We start from the raw sequence: 21,393 nt of genomic DNA, 5'->3' as shown, positions 1-21,393 counted from the left end.
ATTTTCATTGTGTTTATTTTATTTCTGTATAGAGATATTATCAATATGCATCACATTCATCAGAATGTCTAACTTTTTATTTTGATGGTACTCTTAATTGCCTGAATTTTGTTGTCAGACTTATGTTAGAAAGTGCTATATTTTTTTTAAAAAGAAAGAAAGCAACAAAGAAACAGAGCAAGCTGTATTTTCTGAGTACTTTCATAATTGAGAAAGTGGCTTTGCATAGAAAGGCTCATGTATAATATTCTTGGGTAATATTGCTCCATTGTCTTCCAACATTGGATATTATTATATGGGCATCTACCTCATACAGATTGTTTTGATTTTGATTTTTCTGTCTGGATGTTCAGATAATTCTTTATTCTCCAGATTCAATATCCTAAATGAGATTGTCTCACTATTGGTAGTTACGTGTTCAGTTTTCTAGGAACATGGTATAGTCTTTGATTCTGAAATTTCTGACATATTTTTCAGGGAAAATTTCCTATTATTTTATCTTTGAATATATATTCTGTTCCATTTGTGGGCTTGCTGCATCAGAATTCCAGTTATCTTAACATTGGATCATTTCTGCTTGTTCTCTATCTATACAAGCACTGTGTTATTTTAGTCATTTGGCTTTTTTCATTTACATTCACTGTGATTATCTCAAGTCTCCTCTATGTTGATAATATGGTTTTTAGTAGTTTTTTTTTTTTATGTTACTTGTACTTTCTAATTTATATATTGGCTCTCTAATGATGTTGTTTTGGTCCTTGATTTATTTCTTAGGTCCACTATCTCTCTTTCTGTTTCATTCTGTTATTTTATCATCTAGTCTTTGACCTCTGGTTATATTGAATTTATTTTCATATTTTTTTTTAAAGATTTTATTTATTTATTTGACAGAGAGAGACACAGCGAGAGAGGGAACACAAGCAGGGAGAGTGGGAGAGGGAGAAGCAGGCTTCCCGCCGAGCAGGGAGCCCGATGTGGGGCTTGATCCCGGGACTCTGGGATCATGACCCGAGCCGAAGGCAGACGCTTAACGACTGAGCCACCCAGGGGCCCCGAATTTATTTTCATATTAAGTGAATCCATTGTGTAAAGCAACTTGAGCAATTTCTGTTCCTACCCTTATATTTTCTTCTGGATTGAGTGCTTTGTTTTCCTCTCTCCCTTTGCTCAACTGCCTTTCTCTTTGTCTCTGTGTCTTTCTGTCTGTCATTATTGTTGCCTGTATTATATTTCCATATTTCTTAAATATGTCTTTTATCTTGCTCATATGTGAGTGGCTCTCTGTAGACACTTTTTGCTCTAATATGATAAAAGTTACTTGTAGACTTATTTATCACCCTGCCTTAGACCCTTTGGGCTCCAGTTTGAAGGCTGGAGATTTCAGGTTCTGTGCCCTTTTTAAGAAACAACAGGAATGGTTGGGGAATGAGTACAGCTGAAGCAACATAACTGTGTTGGCTGGTGTTGCTCCTATTCCCTTCTAGAGTAGAGGGGTGGTCCTTAGGTTTCTGGTCAAGTCTTCAGCTCACTGTTAGCCCAGGAGCTTTCACCTTAGTCAGCCCATGTCGTGTATGTCTCTTCAACAGCCCTCCAGCGTCTCCTCTTTCAGAAAAGGAGAAACATAAGGCTATATCCATAGGTTTTGCATTGATTCGGGTTTGGAGGTATTACTGAGAATTCTTAGGTTTTCCCCCAAACTTCAGGGCCCTTTCTGGGGTTTAAGGACAGATAAGGAACTCAATCCTAATCTGCCTTTCTACTCTACTCCAAAAATGTCTGTGCTTTGACTATGACTTTCTTTTCCCATTGACTATGCTTTCTTTTCTTTATTTGTTGTTGTTGATTTTTATGTTCCTGTGTGTATGCACTGGGACTGAAGTTTATTTCATTAGGTATTGGGGAAGATAAATTAGTTGTGTGTTAGAATCCATCATTTTCTTAGTTTAATGTGCTGAAAGATTCCCTCATTGAATATCTACTACTAATAAGAAACTTGAAAAACAATTTTTCTACTGTAATTTATTATACTTCTTCAAAATACATTTAAAAATACACAGAAATAGCTCTCATGCATGGCAGAAACATTTTTTCTAGACTTTTAGAATATCTACATCTTTTACTATCAAATACCAAGAAGGCATTCTAGAAAACATTTAACTGAGGGAAAAATGATAGCTCTCAAATTCCTGTCAGTATGCAATGTTAGGAATTGGATAACATTTTATAGATTTATTATTTCTGTCATCATACAACATACATGACTTAACATTTTTATCTTGTTTGTTTTAACATGTTTTCATTTCCTTCACAGCTAAAATTGAAAATTGGCAAAGAAAGATGTTTATAAATTATATATGTGTGGATGTATAATTTTATGTGTTTATGTCTATACATCATATTTTAAACATGAGTATTCTATGTGATTATATAGTTTACATAGAAGTTTATGGGAACACATATATGCGATATAGAAGTACATATATTAATATATGTTTATATTCACATATACATACACATATATATTTTTATGTGTGTGTGTGTATACACAGAAACCTAATTGTTGGATAGTAGCCAATATCTACCTAAGGCTTGATTGATGGCACAAAAATCATTCCAAAGGTATGACAATAACATCAGGAAGCATACAGAACTAGGACCTTGAGGTAATCCTCCTGTTATTTTTATCACTGGTTTGAGCATCACAGTATCATTCTACCAATCTGGTCCTAGGCTCCACAACTAAAGAGAGAAATGGAAAGCTCAGTCTGGATTTATAGAGAAGCAAACCCTGTTTACAGAAAGAGCTTAAACTGAGGAAGGGTAATGGGATTATTTGTCTGGATAAAGAAAACTGTGAGGAGAGATTTAAAATAGTTTCCAAGCATATACAAAGGACTCTAAAGTGAAGGTTGAAGATCAGATGTTCTTTGTAGACCAGAATTATTAGACAGGAGGAAGAATTTTTTGGTATATTGTGTCCACAATAAGAAGCACTAACAGTGTAGAAGATGAAATCAAAAGGTCTAAATTTTCATTTCTCTAAGGTGATTAAAATACTATCTTTGCCTACTACAGCAGAGTAGCATAGAGTTGATGCTTTCAATATTCTATTGCTGTAATTGTTATTAACTTTGAAGAAAAGTATACTCTTAGGTCTTAAATGTTGTTCATCATCCAGGTTTTTCATAGCTGTTAGTTACAGCCAGGAAATGACTGAATGTGAAAGGATTGTCCTATGAAGACACCCAGGCCTAAATAATGTTTATTAGCACCTATCCTGTGCTTGGCCTTGAGGACACAGATTTGGAAAGGCAGTCCCTGTCCTTAAGAAGCTAGTAGCTTCGGGGCGCCTGGGTGGCTCAGTTGGTTAAGCGACTGCCTTCGGCTCAGGTCATGATCCTGGAGTCCCGGGATCGAGTCCCTCATCGGGCTCCCTGCTCAGCAGGGAGTCTGCTTCTCCCTCTTCCGCTCCCCCCTCTTGTGCTCTTTCTCTCTCTCACTCTCTCTCTCAAATAAATAAATAAAATCTTTAATAAAAAAAAAAAGAAGCTAGTAGCTTCGTGAATCCACAACCAGATTGATGTCACAATGAAAGGAATTTCTGTTGTTTCACCTGCTTTTTCTTGTCAGTTAGTTTTTAGTGATGATATATTAACTTCTGTGTGAGGAAAAAATATATAAATCTGTATATATAAAATTAAATACACCACTTAGGCTTACACCTATGTCAGGAAAAAAGGTAGTGTACATTCTAGCAATTATTAAGAGAACCCAAAACCTACTATCTCCCTGTTCCCTGACCCCCTTTCTCTTTCTGTGGAAATGATCATTGATAGACTAGATTGAAACACTTCTTTGATTGGAACATGCTAAGAATAAAATCCATAGCTTAAAAAAACCCTTTTTTTTTTTTCAGAAGAGTGGGAGCCCCAGTCAATATTAATAGTTAAAACTCAAGTGAGCTTTTATTTCCAATGCAGAATACATTCTAGTCATTTAAGGCTAGAACCGAACCTAAATTTTTTAGGAGAGTACAGACAGATATGTGTGAGAGACAACTTAAATAGAAAACGAAATACAAATCTCAACACCCTTCCTACGGAGGAGGACAGATGTGTAGGTAGGAAATAGCAAACTAGAGAGAAATATTCAGCAGATTTCAAGTTACTTGTCACATAAGACCCGGAGAGAAGTGTTGGATTGGGCAGAGATACATCACATAGCTCCTTGTTAAAAAAAGGAGAAGGAGGATTATGAACTTAGAGATCAAGTAGGCTGAAAGAAAGTTACTTTGGCAACAAAAATTAGTGCAGGAAGAATTGAAACTATGAGGTAAGAGAGCAATTTCTAATGTATAAATTGAGAAGTCCATTAGAAACGTTATTCTGTAAAACTAGGATTTTGCTGAGGTATGTTTAGCACGAAAGCCTGAATTTATAAAGACGATTTCCCCCACTAGGATATGTTATCTCTAAACCTACATTCAATGCCCAGTGGCCTCCTTTCTACAAAGGATGTGATTACATATAAAACTATGGCTCCTTAAAGTGAAATTATCTGTTGATACAATTGTGATAGTGCACTTTAAAGAACCATTTGTTTTGGGTACAGAGGTAGTCCGATTTGGCAGCAAACATACTTTAGATATTTAGTGTGGTCTGTCTCTTTAGATATTTGTTTTCAAGAGAAGACTGATGGGGTTATGTCTACTACTTTAACAACAAATTAAGTAACCTCAAAGGGCCTGGAAACTTGGAGAAAGCTGTTCTGCTCTAGGGAAACTAGCTGACTTTCCACTGTACTCAGAGTGGAAATGCAGCCACTCAAGGATCATGCTAATTTTTACTTTCCTCCTAATAAAAGCTCACCAATCTGTTTTTTTCCTCAATTCTTGTTAATCATTCACCAAAGTGATTTGTGCTGCCTCGTGTTAATTTAAAGCACCTGCATGGCTTTAAAAATGCATTCTCTGCCATTTCAGAGTTGTGGTAAATCTTTAGAATGTATAGAATCGTCTCAAAATCAAGGTAATACAGAGTATTAGTTAATTATTATATGCATTAAAACACTATACATAGCGTTTTGTAATTAACCCACCTTTATTACATACCCAAATAACTGGAAAAGAATAGCTAAGTAACTTATCTAAAAATAAAAATATTAGAAGCCAAATCTAAAGATTAGAGAATGATATGGGACATTCCTGAAAATACTTGTGAGGCATCTATTATATGAAATGAAACTCATAATACTATTTAGATTGTTGTTGATGACTTTGAGGTTGAAATTACAGAAGAAATTTCACTCTACAAAATTCAAATGATTAGTCATAGCATAGAAAGTCTTAGGAGAAAACCAAGTAAATTAATGGAAAACTTTTACTCAAATTTAAGGCTTAATTATACAAGTCTAATGATTTCAGGATAGAGCGGTTTCTCATCTATTAGTCATTTCTAAGTATGATAAACACATTCAAGAACAAATTATATTTTTCTATATTTCTGTTGCTTATGAGTCATTTTTGGTCATTATGGCTTATTCTCTCAGCCCCAGAATTAAAATAATTCTTTATATATGTACTATAAGTACTGTAGAAGATCCTAAGAAACTAACATCTGAGGGAAATGTAAGTAATTTATTTCTGGTCATGAATTTTTCTTCTATCCAAAGAGAGTATAACTAAAATCAATATCTTGCCTGAAATTGTTGTAGCATCGTATGTGTATGTTAAGCAATTCTCTGAAATGGATTAATACTATGTAAATGGTACAATTTGATAAACTTGAACATTCATGGTACTCCATTTTTATTAGTCATTAAGAAGTTCCTATGCACCAAATAGTTTAAAGTAGTGAAATTATTCCTTCCATGAGAGTGGGAGGGAGGGGGTATTGTATAATATTCAAAGGAAATTAAAAGAGAAAGCATATGCTTCAGATCCCATCTGTAAAAATCATACCATGGTTGGTAAATAATGATATATGTGAAAGATATCTTAAAATAAAAAGTGGTATAAAAACTAGGCACAGAGACAGAGCACTACAAGAAGCAGGAAAATCCATTGTCAGATTCACAAAAGACAAAATGTCATCGGAAGAGGAGTATCTGAGTTTCCTCTTAGTGAATAAATAGAAATTGTATCATCTGAGGAATGTAATTCCAGGCAAGGATCCATGATCAGAAAAGTGCTGACAAAACATACCTACAGCCCCTGATAAATCATATTCCTTCTTTCATCCCAGTTGCAATTTGTGTTGAGAATATAAACTCCAGAGCTGTGAAAGGTATAATGTGATTATACCTAGATCCTAAATTCCAGGCAGCAGATTCTAGTCTGTTCATCACAGAAAAAGACAAAGGATCAAATAAGAAGAGAAAAACTGGGTAAACTTCATTTGTTCACTCTCTCCTAGAATAGCGTCAACATCAAAAATACACTAAACAATGGGTTGAGTTGATGTTAGTGTGCCAGAGCCTCTTGCCCCAACAAGTTATAAACTACTGCTAAGGTAACCATGTCAAGTGCCATAAAATAGTACCAGTGGGATATCTAAAAGGAGAGAGAATTTTACAAGAAGAAAAATTAAGGTGACCTTTTGGAGAAGTGGATTCATGATGGATCGGTAGGATGTCTACACTCTAACACAAAATGGAAATCAGTTCAGGAAGAGAAAACAGAATGAACAAAGACAGGATTAGAAAAGGATGGGACACTGTTGTTAAGTTGAGCCCTCAGATGTATGTAAGGGATGTGTGGATGGAAGCTTCAGGAAAACAGGTAGCAGTTTGGTTATATAGTAATTAAAGCAAGATTGAAAAGCTTTTACCTGATTTCTAATCCAACCCAGGCTTATATATTTAGACCTTTTGAAGACTCTCTCCTAAATTCTGTATTTATTTGAATTCCTTTTGCTCAAACAGGTAAGAGCTTTAAGACTTCAGAAAGGTATCCAATATAACAGATACTTACTCCTTTCTCCAAGTAGCCAAACTACACCATGCTTTGTTCTTTTTTTTTAATTCTCATCATTCATTGACATTTTATTTTCCAGGATAATAAAATAGTATGTTGTTAGTTATGTGGTTTCCATGACATTGTCCAAACTCCTCGTCACCATCTTATATTAATATTGCCACAGAAAACATAAAAATGTGTATTTTATTGCTTGAGTTCACATAAGCGTCATCAGCAAATCTTTGCTGAGCACATGCTGAGGATGAAGTACCGTAGGAGGCACTGAAATATGAAATCATTAGTCCTCATCTGTACCACAAAAATTACTCATGACTGGTAACACTGCCCAAGTTAGGCAGTATATTTTCAGAAAACATGGGATGTAAACCCATTTCTGATGTGTGGTATTGTCTCATGCTTCAACTTTCCCATTTAAGTGAGGGAAGCTATTTTTTCTTCTTCATTTACTGTCTGGCATTTGGTGAAAGCTGGAAAACCTGATATAGAAATGAAGGTATTAAGACAGCCAGGGAAGACAAGGTGTAATTCTGAGAGCCTAAGGAATAAGAGAAAAATCACAAAAATATAGATCATGGCTCACATATATATTTGGAAGTAGAAAAAAATTATTGAGGCATCCTTAGTACTTACTGTTTTACAATTATAATTACATAATTAAGTCAAATTATCCCCTTAACTAATCAGAAGTCACTATTTTATTTTTTATTTTTTTAAGAAATCTCTACACCCAATGCAGAGCTTGAACTCACAACCCCAAGATCAAGAGTTGTACACTCTACCAACTGAGCCAGCCAGGCGTCCCAGTAGTCACTGTATCTTATTTTTTTTTTTCTTAAAGATTTTATTTATTTATTTGACAGAGAGGGAGACAGTGAGAGAGGGAACACAAGCAGGGGAGTGGGAGAGGGAGAAGCAGGCTTCCCGCGGAGCAGAGAGCCCGATGCGGGGCTGGATCCCAGGATCCTGGGATCATGACCTGAGCCGAAGGCAGACGCTTAACGACTGAGCCACCCAGGCGCCCCAGTCACTGTATCTTATTAATCAATAAAACAGAAGGTTTTGAGAATTCACCATGATCAGCTTTGGTTTATTTAAGTCCATTGAGAGGTATGTACATATACAGTACAAATATACAATAATTTGTTTGTTGTGGGTGATATACTCAGATATACTTTTCTGTTTTTGTTTTTCTTTAACATACAGTTATGCACAGTCCATTTAAACATGCACTGTCATTCATTGTCCTCAATTTTTATCTCCAGGTTATAGATGGGGACAGTAACTGAAGCACTTGCAGTGAGTGGAATGGCTGGGACTTAAGCCCAGGCAATCTGGCCCCATCATGTGGCTCCTGGAACCTCACTTTTCTTTGCTCTTCTTCAATACAGATTTGGTATTCTTTTCTCTTCTTTTTCTCTTCTTCTGTGCTCCTAACCCTTTTTATTTTCTGTTCTACTCTTCCCCCCACCCCTGCTCTCTAAATAGGTACTATGTATGTATACACACACACACACACACACACACACACACACACACACACACACCCCCTCAGGCATATATCAATCAATAAATAGGCATACCTGTCTCTCTCACACACACATATATATGCATATACATATATACACACATATATATATACACATATATATACACATATATTCAGTTTGTTTTGGGATCTGGGAGAAAATATATATACACCAGATCCCATAATAAACCGAATATGGCAATGAAGTGAGTCAAATGAGTCTTTTGGTTTTCCACTGCATAAAAAAATTATGTTTACATTATTTAATGTACATTTTTTAAATGTACAATAGGACTAAGTCTAAAAAACATGTATTACATACCTTAATTTTAAAATATTTTATTGCTAAAAAATGGTAAACATCACCTGAGCTTTCAGTGAGTTGTAATCTTTTTGCTGGTGGAGGGTCTTGCTTCAGTGCTGATGGCTGCTGATTGCTCAGGGTGATGGTTGCTGAAAGCTAGGGTGGCAGTTTCTCAAATAAGACAACAATGAAATTTGCCACAACAATTGATTCTTCCTTTCATGAATGATTTCTCTGTAGCATGTGATGATATTTGATAGTATTTTGCCCAGAGTAAAACTTCTTTCAGAATTGGAGTCAATCCTCTCAAATACTGATGCTACTTTATCAACTAAGTTTATATAATATTCTAAATCCTTTATTGTCATTTCAACAATCTTCACAGCATCATCACCAAGAGCAGATTCCATCTCAAGAAACCACTTTTTTGCACATCTCTAAGAAGAAACTTCTCTTCTGATCAAATGTTATCATGAAATTGCAGCAGTTCAGTCCCATCTTCAGGCTCCACCTCTAATTCTAGTTCTCTTGCTATTTCCACCACATCTGCAGTTACTTCCTCCACTGAGGTTCTGAGCTCTCTCCAAGTCATCCATGAGGATTGGAATCAACTTCTTCCAAACTCCTGTTAGTGTTGGTATTTTGACCTTTCCCCATGAATCACAAATGTTCTTAATGGCATGTGGGATGATGAATCCTTTCCAAAAGATTTTCAATTGACTTTGCGCAGATCCTTCAGAGGAGGCACTATCTTTGGTAGTTATAGCATTACAAAATGTATTTCCTAAATCCTAAGACTTGAAAGTCAAAATTACTCATTGATCCCTAGGCTGCAGAATGGATGTTGTCTTAGCAGGCAGGAAAACAACACTAATTTCACTGTCCATCTCCATCAGAGCTCTTGGGTGACCAGAAACATTGTCAAAGAGTAGTAATATTTTGAAAGGAATCTTTTTTCTCAACAGTTGGCTTAAAATATTCAGTAAGCCATGTTGTAAACAGATGTGCTGTCATCCAGACTGTTGTTCCCTTTATAGAGCACAGGCAGCATAGATTGAGCATAATTCTTAAGGGTCCTAGGAGTTTTTGAATGGATAATGAGCACTGACTTCAAGTCAACAGTTGCATCAGCCCCTAACAAGAGAGTCAGGCATTGAAGCTTTGAAGCCAGGCATTGACTTCTCTCTAGCTATGAAAGTCCTAGGTGGCATCTTCTAATACAAGGTTGTTTTGTCTGTATTGAAAATCTGTTATTTAATGTAGACACTTTCATTGATGATCTTAGCTAGATCTTCTGGAGAACTTGCTGTAGCTTCTGTACCACCACCTGCTGCTTCACCTTGCCCTTTTATGTTGTGGAGACGGCTTCTTTCCTTAAACCTCATGAACCAACCTCTGCTAGCTTCAAAGTTTTCTTCGGCAGCTTCCTCACCTCTCAGCCTTTACAGAATTGAGGAGACTTAGGGCCTTGCTCTGAATTAGGCTTTGGTTTAAGGGAAGGTTGTGGCTGGTTTGATCTTCTATCTAGACCACTAAAACTTTCTCCATATCAGTGATAAGACTTTATCACTTTCTTATCATTTGTGTGTTTCCTGGAGTAGCACTTTTAATTTCCTTCAAGAACTTTTCATTTGCATTCACAACTTGGCTGTTTGGCACAAGACTTTCAGGCTATCTCAGCTTTCAGCATGCCTTCTTCACTAAGCTTAATCACTTCTAGCTGTTGATTTAAAGGGAGAGACATGAGTGACTCTTCCTTTCACATGAACATTTAGAGGCCATTATAGGGCTATTAAATGGACTGATTTCAATATTGTTGTGTCTCAGGGAATGGGGAGGCCCAAAGAGAAGGTGAGGGAGGGGAATGGTGGTTTGTGGAACAGTCAGAACACATACAACACTTATTTATTAAGTTTGCCATCATAGATGTGTGTGGTTTGTGGTGTCCCTAAACAATTACAAATTAACATCAGAGATCACTGATCACAGATCACTGTAACAAATATAATAATGAAAAAGTTCAAAATATTGCAAGAATTACCAAAACTGACACAGAGACATGAAGTGAGCAAAGGATGTTGGGAAAATGGTGCCAAGGGGTGCCTCGGTGGCTCAGTCAGTTAAGCATCCAACTCTTGATTTCGGCTTGGGTCATGATCTCGGGGACCTGGGATTGAGCCCCACGTCGGGCTCCGTGCTCAGGGGGTGGTTTGCTTGAGATTCTTTCTCTCCCTCTGACCCTCCCCTCCACACTCTCATTCTCTCTCTCTCTCAAATAGATGGGTAAATCTTAAAAAAAAAGAAATGGTACCAATAGGCTTGATTGATGCTGGGTTGCCACAAAACCTTTAATTTGTAAAAAATCCAATATCTGTGAAGCACAATAAAATTAAACTCAATTAAATGAAGTACAATAAAATGAAGTATAATTGGATATGTGTGTATATACGTATATGTTTATGTATATGTTTATGTATATTTACATGCATACATATGTAAATTTTAATCTCAACTTCAAAAATGAATTTCAAATTTCACTGATGGATATCAGTCAAAATTTGAAAACTCTGATATAGGCCTAAATGAGATCATGAATTCTGATGAAAGTGAACACTAAGAATGGGCAGAGTCTGGCAGTTTTCATGGCGCCGGGGTAGAAGGTCTTAAAGGGGGAAGAGGAGGAGACAACATGGTGTTATATCTTTAATAGCTCTCATAACTTATCTCCATTACCTTTGAGGCTTCGGGAATATTAATGAGTTATTCTTCCACCTGAATTTTCAAGTGGCAAAAGAGGCAATTATTATAAAATAGTTCAGAATGTAGGCAGAGGAGTCAGCCTATCTGGCTCCACAATCTATAGGTTGTATGATTTGGAGAAAGTTACTTCAACTCCTTGCACCTCAGCATCTTTGTAAAATGGGAATCACAGAGTCTCAGAGAGGTGTGGTGAATATAATAAATATAAAGTGCAGGACACCTGGGTGGCTCAGTCGGTTAAGCATCTGCCTTCGGCTCAGGTCAGGATCCCAGGGTCCTGGGATCGAGTCCCGCATCAGGCTCCTTGCTCAGCGGGGAGCCTGATTCTCCCTCTGTCTGCTGCTCCCCCTGCTTGTGCTCTCTTCTCTCTCCAGATAAATAAATAAACTCTTTAAAATAAATAAATAAATAAATATAAAGTGCTTAGACTAATAAATTATATAAGGTCAGCTCTCAATAAATTTATATTGGGTGTTTGCTAGTAAACAAATACTTGATCAAAATCTGTAATAAAATCGGGAACACAAACAGACAACTAATACACTTGCTCAGAGGCATTCAAGAAATATTTCTAATGCCTTTTAGTTTATTGTCAGTGAATTTGGTTAAGGAATAAAAAACAGTCTCTTACAAATATTATCAATTATAAATAAATAATTTCAGCTCTATATACAATGGGGACATGTTCTCTTTAGAAAAGCTGACATATTTTTTATGCATTTAGTATGTGAATATTAATGCATACCAGCTGAGTCATATAAATCAATTTGCCCATGTGAAAGATCAAATAATTTTAAAGTTGTTTTTTACTAGAGGTCCAAATATTTAGTTAAAAATCAGGAAAATAAGATAGGGAGGAGGAAGAAAGAGAGAGAGAGACAGAGAGAAAGAGGGAGAGAGAGATGAAGATTTCTAAGATCTTCAATAGAAAAACTAGAAACTTTCCATTGGCTCTCCCATTTTTTTCTAGAACATTCATCCATGTTTACAAGCTGACTTTGAAGTCAGGGGGGTCAGAGACGATATTATGTAATGTAGTATTAACCCAAGTGAGCAAAAATTAGCACTCCATACTCACTGAACATAGCAACAGCAATGACAAAAAAAACAAAACAAAAATGCAATCTAACTTTAAAAATGGCTACTAAAAATGCATGTCCATGTCCTACCTGAAAACGAGATCAAGGCATTTACTTCACTGTGAATTTAACCTGGGTCTCAGGCAACATGAATATTCAAATCTGAAATCACTTTAAGATTCCCAGTGGAAGAGAATGAACATTTCTTTTTAAAATTTCCCCTCTCCTAGGCAGGGTTTTGAGGGACCAAGCCTGAGAGATTCATTAACAAAGGTGTGTTATATTTTATTTGTAATTTTCGTCCAATTACAAATTTCCATCATAATGTAACTAGTATTATGGCAATTAAGACATTAAATTAAATTAATATATCATGTATCATGCTGGGAAAATAATAATGCAGTATAGTAATGCACCACAATAGATAATTGCTAAGACAATGGGAATGTGTCCCCCGTAAAGATGATTGTCATTTTTGGTGCCTATCACCATAGCCAGTTTCAGCAGGGAATGAGTCCATCACATTAACCAAATCCCAGCGAAATTTTAGAATTACAGAGACACTAAGCTTTCTTGTCTTACACTCTGGGTTGTCTCAGAATTATCAGTTTCCCTTTATTTACTTTATTAGCATAGCTTCCATAGCTTTATGTGCTGTTCAGTATCCTTTATGTAAGTCAATTGGATACAAACACTGGGTATTCACAATGTTTACTAGATGTTATATTTTTTCCAAAAGTGTTTTTTTTTTTTCTTTCCTGAGGCAAAACAGCACTAACTACAACTATTTAACTGTGTTTGGGAGGGGGGAGAGGAGTTCTACAGTGGTTCCTGCATAATAAACTAAGAGTTTCAGGGAATTATTGAATTACAAATATTCTCTCTCCCTGAGTAGTGTTTCCAACTGGGCAAAGACCTTAGCATGAAGGTTCACTTTCCCACCCACTCACTTTTGTTTTCTGTCTTTGCAGTTCCGCCATGGTTTTTAAATCACCCTTCCAACCTGTATGCCTATGAAAGCATGGATATTGAGTTTGAATGTTCAGTCTCTGGAAAGCCTGTGCCCACTGTGAATTGGATGAAGAATGGAGATGTGGTCATTCCTAGTGATTATTTTCAGATAGTGGTAATTATCTTTTTTTTTTTTCCGTATTAGCTTTATAATCCCATTCATTGTTTACTCGATTTTCAGTTGCTTTTCTTTCCTGGGAAGAAGATTCCTATCGGGAATTTTTATGGTGTGCTAAGAAAATTGTTCCAATAAAGCAAATGATTTTCTAGACTTAACAACTTTTGAGCTGAAAAAGAGTCATCAAACAGCCCAGCCTCCTTGTTTTACAGGCAAGGTTTTTTAAACAAACACATGATGAAAAAAAACAGAGGACCTAAGAGACTCTTTCCAAGTATCCTCATTGCTGGTTCTTGGGAGAACAGTTTAGAACCTAGTTTTAGACTATATGAAGCCAATAATCTCTTACTTCTTTGACTTTTTACCATTATAACAAAGTTTCAGCAAGATGTGCCACTATGATTATGCTAGTCTTACTTTCATGATATAGACAAGTTTTCTCTGCTACCCTTCCAGTAGGACAGCTGATCCTACTTGAGCAATAGAAAAGGATGTGGTGACAGTGACAAGTGGTAGTGGCTAGGACACCATGGAGACCCCAGAGGTCACATGGCATTACACTTTTGAACACTGGAAAAAACTGAAGCTAAGCATGATAGTTCTTATAGTTTCTCTAAGTTCTAGTGTACTCTATGCCCCATGGGGGATCATAAGGATAATGGTATATTATAGTCACTAGGTTGTTTTCCTGGTACACAGTGAGCACTCAACACCTATCATTACTATCATTCCTTTTCCTGTTACCAGCAGAATTCTTTGCTCATTTAAAAACGCTCTGAAAACTCTCCATTAGGTGTAGGTTAGCATCGGAGATTCCGAATTCGAGGATATGAATATATGAGGAATAGGAAACGCACTTTCCAAATATCAAAGAACTTTGTAGCTAAAGAAGGAGGATTTAGGCCCACTTCTCTTATGTTTGAGATGCAGACATGAGCTGTCAAAGAAGAGTGTCCAAACTAGGTCGTCTGGCAGAAGGGGAGTAGACCTCAGGTGCCCTGCCGGTCCAGGCACATGCTCTCCTTAGCCTTGCACTAGCTCTCATTGGTGGATCCACCTCTTTGTGGCTGGATCAGCTGACTTTCAGAAACTTCCATAACCTCTTTATGCGTGCATTGAGTCATACTGTAAGGGTTCTTAAAAAATACATCCATAAAGCATATCTTTATTACTTTTATCATCACTGTATTTTCAGTTTTAGTTGCATTTGTTTAATTGGTTGGGAATAGAGTAAGAAAGGGAAAAAAATGTAACTTTTCAATGCCACGCCAATCCATTAGTTCCTTTAAGTGCAATGCTATTTCTACTACCGCTGAATTAAAAATGACCTGCCATGGGGCAACTTGAAATGTGTTGTGTCCGCCTAGAATATATGCTACTTGCATATAAAGGAAATTGTTGAGTGCCCTTAAGGACACATGATAAAATACAACATTTATTTTTTCTACAGTTTGAATAATCTTTCTCCCAGAATGACTCATTACAGCCAACCTATTTAAATGTTTCTTTTCTAAGGTGAAAAGAAAATGTACAGTATGAGCCCTGTTCACATGAAATTGTGCTTAAAAATATTTCCCCAATAGCTCCGGAAATCTGAGAGCCATTGTCTGTCACACAATAACATTGAACACAAATAGTAACTTATATGAGAATTGTTAATTAGAAGTTAGTCAGCTTTATCTCAGGATTTTACATCAGCAGAGAATTGACTACAAGACACTAAAAACAATTAAGAATTCCCCATGAGGTAATATTTATCTCTTAATGACTTCAGGGGAAGTGATTTAACATGTCTCACTTACTGAACTAATTCTTACACTAATATTGAAGAAAAACTAAGTCAGTATAATTAAATGCTATCTCCAGATTTTTTTATCATCCATCCTTGAAAAACATGGTGGCTTAATTTATATAAAACAGGAGTGAACACTGCTGTGTTTAATTTATGGATTACTGAAGGTAAAGCATTTTGGCCATATAACAAGAATGACATGGTATAAAATATCCACCATACCATCACTCCAAATCCCAAAAGGATACATGTCAAAGCAATTACAATTTTAAAAGGATTTCCAGATTTTTTTTCTCAGTAAACACTTCCAGAAAATATCCAACCTAGATTTCTTGTCTTTTAGAAACTACAAAAATCAGTGTTTCTTTTTTTTTCCCCAGCAGCTGCTAAACCCAATTTTCCTTCAATAACAAGTGAAAGAATGAAATGTCTTTTCATGCTAACCTTTGTTTCTCGCTTATTTAATCAAAGAGTGCTCTGTTTGTTGTTCATTTAGATATTGAGGATGATGTGTATTTTTGTGAGTATAGTTTTCATTGCAGAACTAGGTTAAATGTATGCACGTGGATTCAGCAGAGTATTGGGAATCTGTGACATTTCCCAAGTGGCATAGGACATATCTGTGAGACAGAACTCTCCTGCCTTTCCTTCTTGCTTATTCAGTGAAATTTTATCAAAATCTTATGTTCATTTTTCCTCCTTGAGTTTTTGCTTTTTAAAATATTGTACCTGCTTCTTTCTTCTCTCTAGGGAGGAAGCAACTTACGAATCCTTGGAGTGGTGAAGTCAGACGAAGGCTTTTATCAATGTGTAGCTGAAAATGAGGCTGGAAATGCCCAGACCAGTGCACAACTCATTGTCCCTAAGCCTGGTAAGTTGAGGGGAACTTTGCTCTGGAACTGGTAGCTATCGCTATGCTTGGTCCACTTGTGAAATCCTTATTGTTTTCCCCCCTCAATGTCAATTGGAAATTATTTAATTACTTAGTTTATCAGGGTGTACATTTATGTGTTGATGTCATATTCTTTCTAGAAATGTATCTAGTACATATCTCCATCCAGTGAGATAGAGTCATCATGAACAATAGGTACCTCTGGTTATCAAGATAACAACCACTAAATTGCTACCTTCTCCCCTCTTTTGTGGCCTGCCTTTCTTCTAGTATTTCTGGTAAATGTAGAATATAGAGAGAGATGGAGTATATATATGTGTGTGTGTGTGTGTGTGTGTATAGTCTTGAAACATGGAAATTGGCAGAAAAATAGTAGAAGCAATCACTTGAAAATGAACACATTTTTCTATTTTTTTAATAGATTTTGATAATTTTTCTTTTTTTTTCTATAATTTATGACATTTATATTTTATTTTACTCTGTAGTCTTTTGGAATTTTGATATGGTGGTGTATTCAAAACTGTTATAACTTGGGGCACCTGGGTGGGCCACTCAGTTAAGCATCTGACTCTGGTTTCTGCTCAGGTCATGACCTCAGGGTCATGAGATCAAGCCCCACATCAGGCTCCGTGCTCAGCGGGGAGTCTGCTTGAGATTCTCGCCCTCTGCCCCTCCCCCCACTCTCTCTCTCTTTAAAAAAACTATTGTAACTCTATGTTAGATGGATCATATATTATCCCCAAAACAACAAAATTCTTACCAGAAAAAAAAAAGAGGAAGAAAAAACAAATTGGTCAGCTGCTGTGAAATGTAATACTAAAGAAAGTCAGAAATATTCATTTTTTAAAATAGGGATGGAAAAGTTGTTTAGATAGATCAAAATACTTTAAAATGTTAGTATCTTCTATGAAACTTTTCATACCACTTATTGATTATTTTAATTTCAACTTTTCAAGACCAATTTCCTCCATCATGCCATGACTCAGTATTCTTGTCGCGCTTTACCTATAATAAGTTTAATAGAAAATAACTGAAATGTATGAAATAAAGCCTTTCTTTGACTTCTATCATTTAAAATATGTCTTTGAAGGCCTTATATTTTGTGCATCCCTAACCAATTATTTGAAGACTCTCAGATGCTCATAACAATGCTCATGACAATGACTTTCCCTTTTTTTCTTGATTGAAACAAAAAAACAACCCTAGGACAATGGTCCCAGATGAGGAAAGGAACTAAAGGAATTATCTCGGAATTAAAAGGGACAATTAACACTCATTTAAGATTGCCAGTTTCTCCAATGGACTATTCCTTTTCCCTCCATTTACTGTGCTTTAAATGTTACTGTGACTCGGTGCATTCTCTTCTGTTGGAATAGTAAGGGATAAGTAGGAGAAAAAGAACCTCTAGAATCAGGGTCTCTAATGTGAGCCAGGCTTTCAGAACTCTGCACCATCTCATTAGTAACGACAATTTGACCACACAGAACAAGAGAATTCTAGTTAACCTTGATTTTCAGCTACAGCCATAATGCTGGGGAAAATGCTGGATAAGCAATCCCATATTTCTAAAAAGGGGCGTGAAATAGTTTCTTCTAGGACTTGTTGGCACTGACCAAACACACCCAGTGGCCATCCCCTGCAATTGCCCATAGTGTTGGAGAATTCTCGTCTTGAATTCATAGGATTAGAGATTATCATGGTGCTTTCTCTTCCACACAAATCAAGTTGTAGAGACACCAAGAAAACCTCTTGAACAGATTGTGTGTGTGTGTGTGTGTGTGTTTTACTGAGAATTGCTTGTAAAAATGGGAAATGGACAAATTCTGCGAGCTGGAAATTGCCTGGAGCTGTCCACAATGATGCCAGTAAGAGAAAGGGTAAGACAACTGTGAGGAGAAGCTCTGTTTCTTGGGGAAGAACAAAGATATGAGTTGCGCTTGAAGATAGCAGAGCTGGAGTCACTTTGAAGGGATCATGCCTGAGAGGCCCTGCCTGCTGAGGTTGCCTGCACCAGAAGACAGACGCTGCCAGGGAGGGAGCTGAGCTGGGGAGCTGTTGCAGACGGCCCACTAGGCCATGCAGACAGTCCAGTGCAGGGATACCTAAGGTGAGGGCAGGAGTCCTGAAGAACCCACAGAGCTGCCTCCTAAAAAAGAAGCTCGCAGATGCTTTCCACTTTTGAAAGCAAGTCCGTCCTTTCCTGCCTGACCCTGTAGAAGCCCTAAATAGAGGATCAGGATTGGGGAATAGATCTGACAGGGTGTGTATGAAGGTGGACCACAGGATAATATGCAACTGTTGCCTCTTAATATTCTAGCAGTTCAGCTCATTCAATAAACCAGTTACAAGCATCCCGCGTCACTCCTGCAAGCTCTCAGTTCAAAGGGTAGCTATTTGTTCCCAACTTCTTGCATTCCACCTGGACCCTGAGTCATTTAGGTCTGAGGCTCCCCTCAGCAGGAGAGTCATTTACCTCCTCAGTAGGGCAAGCCTCTGAGCATCTGGATAATTCATTCTTCCATGTAGATGGTAAAGTATTATCAGTGGATTCTGCACTCTCGGTCGATGTTCATTGTGTTTGGCAACAGATGAGAATGAAAGTAAAAGCAAATGAAGAGAAAAATCTGAAAGCGTGACAGGACACGATTGTGACTATCTTACATCCCCCCTTATAAATGATGGATTGCTTTTTCCTGGCTATTCAAGCAGGTCTTCAAATCATGCTTCTCTAGCTCCTCGGAGATGCAGTGTAGGCCACATGCACAGATGGTGAAGAGGCCCAGCTATAAATGTCAATTCAGCAGTGAGGCTGACCATGGTGGGCAGAACATGGCCCCCTCTGTTTAAGTTTCAGCAATAAACGGCCTCCATGTATTTGGAGGCACATTGTGGCCCACATAGCCAGCTGCTCAGCTTTGGGCTGGCCACAGGCTGTGGTGGAGAGTTCCTCTTGGCAACCATAACAATCTGCTCCTCACGGAAGCACACACAATGACCCATTCCAGCCAGTGTCCATTGTTAATGCGTATTTACATAAGCCTAATGAAGTTTCAACATAGTCCTTTATAGACCGTTAACTATTCCCACTTTAGCAATTAGTGACTTAGGAAATAAAGTAAACATAATCTACTAAATTAAACTGAGTTAATGACTTGTTTTGCTCTCCAGAAAATAAGTTTGAGAAAAATATTGAGATGTGTATACTGTAACATGTGAAATATCTGCATGGCTTCCTCTAGGCAAAGGTCAAGAAGACCAACGGCAATTTAAAAAGTCATTATACTATAGGAAGTCCTATCACTAACGGTATATATGTACCACTGTATCACCATATACACAGTTCCAGACTGCTGCCTCCCTGCCTCCCTCTCTCATTTTCTCTCTCTCTCTTTCTCTCTCTCTCTTACACACACACACACACACACGCACGCACATGCATACACACAAAGGATACATGAAAGCCTGCCTTCTTAAGACTTTACATATACATCAAAAAGACTAGTCATGTTATGTAAGCGATGGTGAATGGAAATTAAAATACTTTAGCTGATTTATATTACTTGTATTATCTATTAATCTCTTCTAACAGCTAAGAAAAAGTTTTATTGCTGTTGCTTGTTTTAGTTTATTTATTTACTTTCTTTTGGTGGGGGCACATTGGTTTAAGAAGTTGCCTTTCCAAATGAACTATAGCTCCAAGTCCACCATTCAGTGAACAGACCAGCCAGAAAGAATCAAGAATCAATGTGTTAGGTGTCATAAGAATAAGAAGGTTCAGTAGCCAGATTTGCAAACATGTGAGCAGTAGGTTAGGATCCGGTTGACATAGCAGATGCTGATGAACTATTTAGCATCAAGTTATCATCTAGTAAACTGTAGTGTGGGCAGGTAGTAATTAAATTAAGAAAATTATTTGATAGCTGAGTGGAAAAGCTAGCAATTTTCTTTTGCTGAGGGTGTATGGGGTAGGGAACTAGGCAGGAAAGATAAGATATATATAAGATATCAATTACCTCTGAGTTGGTTTTCCTTGTTCCAGCTACCAGGTGGTGTTCAGTTTCCTGGCAGTGGTCTGCAGTGAAGGTCATTGAAAATACTTAACTGTTGGCCAGGGGAGTGACAGGCCAGGGAACTGGGAATGAATGCAGTGATGATCGGGACATATGTTGTCTGGAATATTTTTTTTTTATTTTTTTTTTTAAAGATTTTATTTATTTATTTGAGACAGAATGAGAGAGAGAAAGAGCACATGAGAGGGGGGAGGGTCAGAGGGAGAAGCAGGCTCCCCGCCGAGCAGGGAGCCCGATGTGGGACTCGATCCCGGGACTCCAGGATCATGACCTGAGCCGAAGGCAGTCGCTTAACCGACTGAGCCACCCAGGCGCCCCTGTCTGGAATATTTTTAATTTAAAGAGAGAAATGGGTAAAGTTAGAATAAAGTTGCCATGGGAAGAAATAATGTATTCTTCATATTCTTTTTTTTTTTTTTGCATTCTTCATATTCTAATATGCACAAAAAAAGCTACATGGTCAAAATGAATACATGCCATTATAAATATTCTCTAAGTATAGATTTGCTTAAGCAAGACACCATATTATGCCTTCCATAGGAGAAGTAAATATGGACTAAGTGTCTCATGTTAATATTGAATGATTTTTAATCTGGTTTTGTTTTATTTGTTTTTCCCCCCAATATTGGTACAGAATTTCCTGCTGCAGGAGGGGAAATATATTGGCTAGGCATTTAGGAAAATGTGAGCTGTTATCAATGCCCTGCCCTCCTTTGGAAAAGGTTACTGGTCAGGGCGCCTGGGTGGCTCAGTCATTAAGCGTCAGCCTTCGGCTCAGGTCATGATCCCAGGGTCCTGGGATCGAGCCCCGCATCGGGCTTCCTGCCCTGTGGGGAGCCTGCTGCTCCCTCTCCCACTCCCCCTAC

General features: G+C 37.3%; 1 protein-coding gene across 1 annotated transcript in view; it reads left to right on the top strand.

The window, feature by feature from the left end:
• DCC (DCC netrin 1 receptor) overlaps positions 1–21,393 on the top strand; it is a 773,306-nt gene that overhangs the window by 296,686 nt on the left and 455,227 nt on the right. The window contains exons 6-7 of the mRNA XM_044921252.1: positions 13,616–13,770; positions 16,316–16,436. Of these exons, the coding sequence (XP_044777187.1) occupies positions 13,616–13,770; positions 16,316–16,436 (276 nt within the window). The remainder of the gene's footprint in view (positions 1–13,615; positions 13,771–16,315; positions 16,437–21,393) is intronic.

The sequence above is a fragment of the Neomonachus schauinslandi genome, chromosome 14 (assembly GCF_002201575.2).
Source record: "Neomonachus schauinslandi chromosome 14, ASM220157v2, whole genome shotgun sequence".
In the NCBI taxonomy this organism is placed as follows: Eukaryota; Metazoa; Chordata; class Mammalia; order Carnivora; family Phocidae; genus Neomonachus; species Neomonachus schauinslandi.
This window is presented reverse-complemented; position numbering and strand designations above follow the sequence as displayed.